General features: G+C 33.9%; 2 protein-coding genes across 7 annotated transcripts; one reads left to right on the top strand and one right to left on the bottom strand.

The window, feature by feature from the left end:
* On the top strand, positions 1-5,141 carry LOC126855137 (signal peptide peptidase-like 3). 6 transcript variants are annotated; one of them, XM_050602542.1, is made up of 7 exons: positions 1-360; positions 1,033-1,102; positions 1,210-1,354; positions 1,432-1,748; positions 1,857-2,200; positions 2,458-2,883; positions 3,346-5,141. In XM_050602542.1, the coding sequence occupies exons 3-7, from the start codon at positions 1,326-1,328 to the stop codon at positions 3,412-3,414; spliced, it is 1,185 nt and encodes a 394-aa protein (XP_050458499.1). In that variant the 5' UTR covers positions 1-360; positions 1,033-1,102; positions 1,210-1,325; the 3' UTR covers positions 3,415-5,141. The 6 variants fall into 6 exon arrangements, with proteins under 6 accessions (XP_050458499.1, XP_050458497.1, XP_050458501.1 ...); XM_050602540.1 differs by having other exon boundaries at positions 1,207-1,354; XM_050602544.1 differs by having other exon boundaries at positions 993-1,102.
* A 945-nt stretch (positions 5,142-6,086) lies between these two features.
* On the bottom strand, positions 6,087-9,333 carry LOC126855140 (protein orai-2-like). Its single transcript, XM_050602546.1, has 2 exons — positions 8,244-9,333; positions 6,087-7,277 (listed from the first exon to the last, which is right to left on the bottom strand). Exons 1-2 carry the CDS (start codon positions 8,826-8,828, stop codon positions 6,789-6,791), a joined length of 1,074 nt encoding a protein of 357 aa, XP_050458503.1. The 5' UTR covers positions 8,829-9,333; the 3' UTR covers positions 6,087-6,788.
* Positions 9,334-11,283: the final 1,950 nt, after the last annotated feature.

Below are 11,283 nucleotides of genomic sequence, written 5' to 3'. Positions count from 1 at the left end.
ATTGTAATGTTCGGTGCTGTGAGGATTCTTTGTCTTAATTAAAAGTAGGCGAGGCATTTTTCGAACGACTAATAGACGCGCTTGTGGCACATCTGCGCCTGTCAAGCAGCATTTTAACTCCCGTACAGTATAGTACACTGTAATACTCTGTGGTACACGTACTGTACTGTACGTAGTATAGTGGACTGTTCTCTCGCGCGCCGATAGATATTCAACGAACGTATCGTCCGGTATCGTCGTCGTCCTTATCATCATCGTCGTACGATCCCGGATCCATTCTCGTTCGCAGGACGTTTCGCGGAGGCCTAAATGAGGTGATGCGACGTCCCGCATAAGGGCCCCAGACTTCGGATCGCCCAGGTGAGAAGAGTCGCGCTGAGCGTGCGAATGCGCAAGGAGAAAAATCTCGCTTTATGATTTACTAGAGGGTAAGGTAGTAGAGAGAGCGATATCTCTCGGGGCCAGCGAAGTCACGTGACCCGTGTGTTTACCAAAATGGTGAACGTCCGTGCGCTACGGACGACACTACGCGATCCCGTCTGTCGCACAGAAACGGCCGCGCGACGCTCGAGCGTGTAAATAAGCCCACCCCCCCTCGAGGATCAGCTGTTTCCCAGCGCGTACGTCAGTGGACGCCCGACGTCCCGACGCGTACCTTGAGCCTTGCCTACGAACGTCGCGTCCCGGACGAGTCGACGTTTCGCGCCTTGTCCCCGATTTTTCCTGCGTCCTCTCCGTCTTCTGTGACGTATCTTGGACGCGATCGCGGGAGATGCCACGGCCCGACGCGACCCGGTCACGGTACGACGATCGCCCCCTGCTCATCGCGCGCGATCCCATCGCGATCTTATGTCCGCGCGACAACGGTATTCGTAGATTATTTTAGACGCGAGTATCCCGTAATCTCCCGAAATCATGTCATTCGATTTCGTTTCGTCGCGCGCCAACCTGCCATCCGCATCAATACTGTCAACGCTGTAAACTCATCGTAGGATCCTCTCTCTCTGTTTCCTTATATTGCATCGCATTAAGAGGGTGACCCGAAGCTTCCAAAGGCCTAATTCCATTTGCCAATAATGCTGAGTTCGAGGAACCCAACTAGGTACGTTTCATGCAATAATTTTTTATCTCTCGACACAGCTGCGATGACCATGCGTGTGATATCTAAGGATTGACACTCCATGTGATTGTTTTTATCTTTTCCAGTAGCAGATGATCTCCGATATAGTTTAGTGCAAATAAAAAGCACTTTGACGAAAGACATCTAAATGTCTGGAGGTGTCTTTGCGTAGCGCCAAGTGCTGCAGGGCCAGGCATTTTTAAACATGGCCACGTATCAAGTCGACTACCAATGGTTGGTGTATTACATTTGTCCACATTGATATCTTTCTTCTCTTTTCAAGTTTGTTTAATCAGTCACTGTCGTTGCAGGGCTTATTCCATAATGGATTCATCTAGGATATCCACTTTTTTAATATCAATCCTACTGATAGTCTACGGTAGTTTCCGATCTCTGAACATGGAGCAAGAGGCGAGGGAAAGAGAAAAGGAGAAGGAACGTAGCAATTTATTGACTGGAATTACGAGTAACAGCAACGCCGGTAACGCGGACGGTGCTAACGGAGGAAGAGTTCAAACTCTGGATACGATGCATGCTCTCTGTCTACCTCTCTGTGCTTCCATTTCTCTACTCGTCATGTTCTTCTTTTTCGACAGTATGCAGATGCTTCTCGCAATTTGTACAGCCAGTAAGTTCTCAGTAGTAAATTTTCAGCTTAGAATGAGCTTTATTGTAACGGCACAAATTTAATACAAAATATCTGGCGTATAATTGAAATTATGTTGTTTGTTTGCAGTTATAGCCACAGTTGCATTGGCATTTCTTTTATTGCCCATGTGTCAGTACATCATTAGACCATGTTCCGATGGTAATAAAATATCCTTTGGTGTTTGTGGGAGATTTACGGGCGCGGAATTACTCTCGTTTTCGCTCAGTGTGAGTATCGTATGCATCTGGGTCTTGACCGGACATTGGCTGCTGATGGATGCGATGGGTATGGGCCTGTGTGTGGCATTTATCGCATTTGTTCGACTACCTAGTCTCAAAGTATCCACGTTGTTATTAACTGGATTGCTGATCTACGATGTCTTTTGGGTTTTCTTTTCATCCTACATATTCAGCACAAACGTAATGGTTAAGGTGAGTTTTGTAAATCTTACTGTATAAATACATTGTATGCAATAAGAAGCATGTATTGTTTTTGAATAAAAATTCATAAAATTCATAAATCTCCACATTGCAATATTTTTCTTTCAATGATGCATTGTAAAGTAAAAGTAAATCCAATTGCACAATGTATCTGCTTAATATCTGTCTTTGTAGAATCTATTTTTGCATGTGTAACAATTATAATATCACACAATGTAAACTATGTTGTAACTCTTGTTACTTATCAGGTGGCAACTAGGCCTGCTGATAATCCAGTAAGTCTCGTGGCTAGAAGATTACATTTGGGCGGCGTAGCGAGAGCCGCACCAAAACTACCTTTACCCGGAAAACTGGTTTTTCCGTCGATGCATCAAGCTGGACATTTCTCGATGTTGGGCCTCGGCGACGTTGTTATGCCGGGTCTTTTACTGTGTTTTGTCTTGCGATATGATGCGTATAAGAAGACTCAGTTATTGCCTGGTGGCTGTGAAACTGGAGTACCACCGCCGCGCCACTTCAGCCGGATTAGCTACTTTCATTGCTCTTTGATCGGTTATTTTCTTGGTCTACTTACCGCCACTGTAAGCTCGGAGGTGTTCAAAGCTGCGCAGCCTGCCTTATTGTACCTTGTGCCCTTCACTTTATTGCCATTGCTCACAATGGCATATCTGAAGGTATTTATTTATTTTTTTTTTTCTTTATATATAAATTCTATATATATTCTATTCAAGATGTTTTAGATCTGACAGATCATTTTTTACTTTTATATAATTTTTGGATTATATTTTATTTTTATATAATCAATTTTTTCTGAAAAAAATATCAAAAGATATTAAAAATTTTTAAATTATAAACAATTGAAAGTAATATCTTTTTAGAAACAATGAATACAAAGAAGAATAGTAAAATCTATTTTTAATTTTTACAATACTTTAATAAATTTGTAAATTAATTAGAGAGAAATGTGTATGTATATATATCTATTCATTTAATTTAATATGTTTTATATCGATAAATTTATATAAAAAAAATTATTTAATTGTTATAAATCAAATTTTTTAAAAATTATGTTGCACAAAATATTATAATATATTAAGCAAAATATATAAGACTATGTGTTAATTGTTTTCTTTCAGGGAGATTTACGTCGAATGTGGAGTGAACCATTCATATCTCAACAACCTTCTAAACATATGGACGTTTGACAAGAGTCATAGCTTTCTGTATATTGCGGTGTATTGGAGGAAAAATTCTTGCATGAAATTCACTACCCCATAATTTCACATCCTTGTTTTCATCAATGTCATTTAATGTAAGTAATTTTTTTTTTCTATACACACATGCGCGCGCGCGCAATATACGTTTACATTCTTTTTAAAGTCAATACGGAGGACAATTCAGATTTAAGATCAATGCAATTATTTGCGATCTTATCTAGTGTAAAAATACTTATACTGCATAAATAATTTATAAATGTAACATAATGTCACACGAGTATAATGTTAGCGCTGCAAACAACTTTTTACCGAAACAATAGAGGTCGAAGAATCCTCAGAATATTTCTGGAATGCCAAATGACACATATATTATTGGCATTCTTTCTGTGTCTTAAATTGATGTTGAGTATATGGATAGATATTGTGCATATAATAGATAATGCAATCAATATTATTGTCATTTTAAGCTACTACATAATAGCTAAAAACTATCATATGTATCATATGATTTTGACAAATGAAAAATGGTTTTTTACTTTTACCATCATTATAACAATTAATAGATTCTCGAGATATTTACTTTTAATCAAACAAAAAATATTAAATAGCTATAAATAACTTTTGTAAAATTCAGTTACAAATTATTACAAAATTCACTGCAGAATATCATTTTGATTCACTATACTCAATTGGTATCAAATTACTTGCAAATATGTATAGCTATGTGAATAGAATAATTTATAAACTATTTGTGAACATTTGGATGAGAATCCAATATATACATGTAGGTTGTGATTTGGTTTAAAGTTGGTTTAAAGTTGATTGAGCAAGGTAATAACACTAAAAATAATTATGTATATATTTATTACATCATTTTTATAAACATATAGGCACGAATTTGCGATTTGCAGTAATCAATAGCACGCTTTTTGATACTGTTTTGTTTTGCTACCTATTTGTTGATCAAACTTTTTTTATTTTGGAGGAGAGTTAGTTCATTGTCATTCTCAATGTGTAAGTAGAATGTAATATGAAACTATTGTTAAAGATAATTACAGGAAAGTTTGTTTAAACAAAAAGGCTTTCTAAACAATCTTTTGCTATGGATAGGCTGTCGAAAAGACTTTATATGTTTATTTAAGGACAAGACTGAAGATAATATGTATGAAAGCCAATTTATTAAGTGATTTCTCTGAAAGATAAATAATTTTTTCCATTCTACCTTTCTCTTGGATCAATTTATAGCATCTTAGATTAAATGAAATAATATAATATATTCTAATATAATAATATTATATTGTCTAAGGAAGGTAGAATAATATATGCTCTTTCATATTGTCCCTTGCTTTAAAATAAGTTATGTAAAATATTCATAGTCACAAATCAATTAGAGATTTAATAATGATGTGAATTTAATTTTATTTTTATATCTCATTGTATTTAGCAAGTGTACACATACACACATACATACATACATACATACATACACACATACATATATATGTTACACACACACAAACACACACAAAACAGATTAATAACTTGCTAAATATGATAATATATGTAATAAAAACATGAAATTGCACATACATATATACACACATACACATACACACACATCGAAATAATAGTTTACTTTATATGTTCTTTAGATATAAAATTAATAATATAAAAATTAAATCATTAAAAACTTTTGGAAAAGACTTTTCCAATCTTTAGAAATTCGCGATAAAAAAAAATATATTAATGAAAGTGAATAAATTTAATTTATTCGCTCATAGAGTAACATAGAAAAATCTAAAGTTTATATATTTAATATATTTAATATATTTAAATTACATTTTATAAAGAAAGTGTTTTCAATATCATTGAATAACATTTTGTTAATTTTATAAGAATGTTTTAAATTTTTATCATTCTTTATTTGTCTATAGCACAAGCAATTTATTTTCTATCGTTATCTCATTTATATATTAAATAAATCATTTTTGACATTTATTATAATCACACACACACACACACACACACACACAAAATAAATAATAAAATATATATTTTGATTACTTCTGTTATTTGGTTAAAAAACTCATAAAGACGCGTTTATAAAATGATATATTTTATATATATTTTGTTACATTTTAAAGAATGTTTAGCTGTGTTCGAATCATCAATTTGTCAACAGTATATGTGATCTTTTTTGAACAAATTACGTACACTATGATATAACATTTATAGTTCTGTAATGTATGTTAAAATTTTTTCTTCCAATGTACATATGAATAACCTCGACAGAGAAGGCGCAGAGTTAACAACATTTGCGTCGTGTCCCCATGAAGAGATTTTACTTGTTAAGCAAATTAATCGAATGCAATGAATTTTTTTAGTACGATATAGAGTGTATTGTTAAGAAAACGTTCAAGTTTTCAAATGTAGATTAGTACAATACAATTTATAATTTATACCACAACAGGATTGTAATACTTTAGTTATACTAAAATAATTCTACTTCTCGATTCGTTTTCACAACGAGACTCCTTCAAACGATATAAATGTTTTTGTACAAAAGAAATTAAAGCATAATACTATAGAAAGTGTTTATAATAAGATTGCAACTTAGTTTATGGTAAGAATGAGAGGTAAATTAATTGTGTATACCTTCATTTTTGTTTCAATATATGTAACAAATCACATTTTGTTGTATATTTCCTAAAGTCTGATGATTTATTTATTGACTAGGATTGTACAAGTACTAAAAAAAAAAAATGCTCATTATGTAAATTTCAGGAAGTGTATATAAAACGAATACTCACAACAGTCATTCATTTTTTCCACAAACTAAGTGATGAGATTTAAAGAAATAATATATATTAATAACATGACATATTAATGATAGAAACAAAATGATCAATGAACAGGTTTAAATAAAAATCAAGAGTTAAGAATTAAAAAGTATATACACAGAATATTATTAAAAATGCTGGATATATATTATAGGTAACATACTAAAAAAAAGCACTTGCTTGTACTGTTGCAATTCTTGACTTGCATGTGTACAGCTATGTACATTTTTTATATATAATAAAACTTGACCATTTTCGTATATGGTCGCGTTTGAAAAGTAAAAGTTATTGATAACAAATTTGTATGTGTGTTATTCTTACGTTGTATTCTCGTGATGAAAACATCGTTTTTTTCTCTTTATCGAGTAACATTTCCTGTTATTCATCTGCGATTGCAAATCGATTCGTATTCCAATTACAGGATACAATTTTTATTCATCATCTTTAAAGTTTAACGTATCTTTTTTTTTCATTTTCAGGATAATCGATTATATATATTGCAAATTGTCGCATCACGGGACTTTATACGTTAGTTTGCCCCATCACATTGTCCAAGTTTCTTTTTATACTCTCTAGGTCCTTCATATCCGATACTACACTTTCACATTTATAAACTACTAGAGAATGATAAAAATGAACGGCAAAAGCGACGAATACTATGAGCACAGGAATGATTATCACAGTGCTGGCAGTGGCGGCGGTAAAGGAATAGTCCCAAAACTTGACCCAACAAAGAATAGCCACCTCCACTAGAAAGAGAAATAGTCCCAGTATCGTGGAAAATGCCCAGGCCAATTCAATGAAACCGCGCATTCTCTCGTGCGGTGACTCCGTTATAAGACGCGAGACTTGGAGTTTACTTATGGCTTCGATATTGGGTAAGAGGTACGTGCTTATCATCAGCGCGAAGATGTGTACTGATACCAGAAAAGTAGTACAAACTGCAAACATTACGAATAGCCATTCTGGCACTGCTGTCGGCTCGTTGATTTGCAGTTCCACCATCGCCACCTAAATCAGAAAAAGAAAAGAAAATTAAAATACGCAAAATTCGATACAATTATCAGTAGTATCATATAAAATGTTTACAGCTATCCCGAGAAGTGAAGCAGATTAAAGAAAGTGATATCTGTCTTATATAACTGCAGATGTGCATGAAGATTACATAGAATTGTCGTCAACGTCAATTTAACCATTTTCAGGAAACGTTGTGTAATCGTACACAGCCCATTCTGAGTTGTGGATTTCCAGAAAAACAATTCTATTTAAAGAATCCTTGAGAAATTTATTAAATATATTCCGCGTTCATAAATCTAAGAGAAAGCATTACTATAGAAATTTTTATCTCGATACTAAAAGAATATTTGTTTTAATATTTTCTCCCTCGAATTGCAACAATTTTATACAATTTATCTGGTAGCAACGATTTAAATTAATTTAATTTTCAATGCGCGCTATTAATAGTAAACATGATTACGTACGCGATTTTTAAATCATATCTGGCGTTATCTGCAATTACATAGGCGAGAAAAATTAATCTATTAATCACCATGATTTAACGGAAAATAAAACGCTTTTAATTTTGCTTAAAATTTTAAAAAGTCTAAAAAGGTTTTTATATTTCACGATATTATTTTATGTAAAAAAAAGATTTTAAATGCACCATTAAACATTATTGTCTATTAATACACGGTAGACTTGTTAAAATATTTAGAGTAAATTCTTTTTGCCTTTTTTTTCCTTTTTGTGTGCTCTTTATATTATTTTTTTATGATTTATATAGAACATGCCAAATGTTTGTAATTTTCATTTAATCGAGCGCGATGATAATATCGATCTGAATTATTTTTCACGAATAGAGATCCCAAAGAAAATTACAGAAATGTAACAAAGTGGCGGATAATGGATTAAATATCTTGATATTATTAATATATGATAATTATATATAATTTTTATATTATATATAATTATTCATACCATTGCGAATCCACTAAGTAGCTCGGATGTGGTAGCAGTTGCTTTTAATTTAGCCCTACTCATGTGGAGTCTCCTCCACGAGAGACTTTCGGGTCCGTCCTGCTCGTCGGATTGTTGCGAGGACGGTGTCACCGGCGGGATCTGCGGACATGTACAGCAACACGTGTACGGCGTATTATTGCTACCTAAGATGTGGTAGTTCGCCGATGGATTCGGCAGGCTGTTGATCGATCTCATATCTAGAGATACATATCTGTTGTTATTGTTGTGGTATCTGTTTCTAGGCGATAAGACCAATTCGCTCTGAACCGGATATAGTGTACTCCTCGAGCTATGCGTGGAAAAACTCGACTCGCTCATCTGGAATTGCTTCGCCGACAAATACGCGAGAGATGTCGGTCTGGATCTTTGCCCGCTTCCATAGGAATACTTCCACGCCGAGATATCGCTCTGAGTTGATTTATTGAATCTGCCTCTCGTCACATCTTCTCCTGTATCGCTGAGCACGTGGGTATTCGCGTTCAATCTCGCGTGTTCCATGACATTTGTCTTCTCATGCGGGAGTTCATCGACGAAAGTGCTCATCTTGGACAGATTTCTCCTAAATAGCGATCTAGCTAGTTATGTGTACAACGAAAAATATCATTGATAGATCATTTATCTCTCCGAATATTTGCGCATCACTCCTGTCTTGGTCGGGTCACTTTAAGAAAGACATTAAGCGAGTCAAGATATGCAGGTATGTCAAGGTACGTTACATCGTACACAATCGTTCACTCTTATTTACTGTTGATATAGATTCCTGCGTGCACGGTCGCGCGAGTGCCCAATCGTTTGGACTAGAAATTTATATAATTACACCCCGATAACGACGATTTTTATCGTTCCAATTGAAAATTGCATAATGTGGAACAATTTAGGTGAGAAGTGATAAATTATTTCCTCAAAATGACAGTCGAAGACATCGATGGATACATGTGAGCATGATTTCTCGGAAGACGCTAAGAGAGGACCGCACCACTATCTGTGTCCATTACGAGCTCCAAGCGAAGACTGAAGAATCGCCTAGTCAAGGTACACGGACATGACGTACCTGTCTGAATCATAACAATAGTATTAATTACCTTCGCGAGCCATATTATCTGCGGCATAATAACCGGCTGTGTATGGCCTCCCCGGCGTGCGCTTGTGATTGTGTAGCGATGCACGATCCATCTCTCTCATGTGCTCTAGCTAAGAGACACCAATGTTGCGCGGCCAATGACGTTTATTCTCCTTGTCTTTATAACAGCGATAAGGCGAGAGAAATCTCCCGGCCCGTTAAATGATGTTGAAGTATCAAACGATAGGCTTAGATGCGTCGATCGAGAAATCTTTTTAAGAGATAAAGCGAGAAAAATACAAGCTACCGCGGCAAATCCTTATCTCGATTTCTCGCTTATTACTTGATACTGAATTTTTTTAACGTCTGCGTTGTCGGGTAAGGACGCCTCGATGTATTATCATAAAAAAAAAATTAGTTTTTTTTTTTTAAAAAAAGGTACGGCGCGGAACAAACGAACGGTATTATTTATGAAAGAGCCGTTCTCTCTGACAGGCGGAATTAATCGCTTATACGTGTTGCGTTGCATTGTATGCGTGTTTAAGCATTGGAATATACGGAGAACTCAATGTAAGCTATGTAGTGGTCATATTTTTTTCGTTCGCAAGAAGAAATTTCCGAGTTTCAAGTTATTAAAACTCGCAATTATACTTGAGCATTATATATTCAAGAGGTGCAAAAAAAGTCATCGGTCACTCATTTGCGCACCTTTATTTATATAACATAAAATATTCCACTGGCTCATCAAGCTATCTCTATACATTATAGTACGTGCAATGTATTTATAGTGATAGCTATAACAGGAAGAAAGATTAAAACAGTTGGATATTAATCATGATGCACAAAATATTTTTTCGAGATATATTCCATTAAATCTAAAGTGTTGATTCTTTATCAGCAAATCACTTATCAAAATTCGTTAATATTTTCAACATTTTCGTAAGTCTTAAATAAGAATTTCAAAATAAATATGTAATTATATCCGGTCCGTTTTTATCTATCATTCTAATTAATTCGCAATAAGGCTTCAATTGTTTATAATCGAAAAGAACGCCTTGATATTTTCATCAAGTATGTATGGAAGACCCGATTTTTTTTTATATACATAAATATTAAAACACATATTATTGAATAATAATTTTTAAATGATGAAATTATTAAAAGCTTAAAATATAATTGTGTAATATTTTTTTTTAGTTTATTTAAAATAAATTATTATCCTTACTAGTATAGTCATTATATAATGAAAAAATTAGAAAGTAATCAATTGCATTCATTAGATATTTTTTCTTAGATGTATCTCTTGGGTGATAAAACTGGTGTATGAGAATCGTTTCATTCAACAGCGAAACAATTTGATGTCGCAATACTTGTAAATAATTTGATATTGCGCAAAGTTTTGAGTTAACGTGTCTCGCAAAGGGAAAGGTTTCTCCACCTTTCACGCAACGATCTTTTCCAATCAAACTGGTTTTAGCGTAACGATTAGCATACAAAAATGTACGGTTTTTATAAACCAGATATATGAACATTTATATTACCGTGATCAATATTTACATTTCGATACTCTTTGAAATAACACGTACTCACGTACTTTTGTTTTTTAATTAAAATGATTCCCGCATAAAATCGAGTTTACAAAATTATTGAAACATTCTTTTTATTTTTTTTTATCTTTCTAAAATTTTTATACATTATACATAACAAATCTTAATCCATGTTTGTATATATGTCTGCATGTGTATAATATTATCATGCATATATGCAAATAAACTTTGGACGAGTGATATAAAATCAAACTATATATTGAAAAAGAAAACGAGAAACAACAAATTATGCAATCCTTGTAAAATGTTCTTCACGTGTATAATAAAAGTTACGTGGCTACTCGCGTGACAAAATGCTCACAAAATTCTGTAACAGACGCGTGACAAGCCA

Source organism: Cataglyphis hispanica, chromosome 15, assembly GCF_021464435.1.
Source record: "Cataglyphis hispanica isolate Lineage 1 chromosome 15, ULB_Chis1_1.0, whole genome shotgun sequence".
In the NCBI taxonomy this organism is placed as follows: Eukaryota; Metazoa; Arthropoda; class Insecta; order Hymenoptera; family Formicidae; genus Cataglyphis; species Cataglyphis hispanica.
This window is presented reverse-complemented; position numbering and strand designations above follow the sequence as displayed.

Coding starts and splice junctions, on each gene's coding strand:
- LOC126855137 (XM_050602542.1), top strand. CDS start 1,326: ATGGCCACGTATCAAGTCGACTACCAATG. Junction 1,355..1,431: donor TATCAAGTCGACTACCAATG/GTTGGTGTATTA, acceptor CTGTCGTTGCAG/GGCTTATTCCATAATGGATT. Junction 2,884..3,345: donor TCACAATGGCATATCTGAAG/GTATTTATTTAT, acceptor GTTTTCTTTCAG/GGAGATTTACGTCGAATGTG.
- LOC126855140 (XM_050602546.1), bottom strand. CDS start 8,828: ATGAGCACTTTCGTCGATGAACTCCCGCATGAGAAGACAAATGTCATG. Junction 7,278..8,243: donor TACTTAGTGGATTCGCAATG/GTATGAATAATT, acceptor TTTCTGATTTAG/GTGGCGATGGTGGAACTGCA.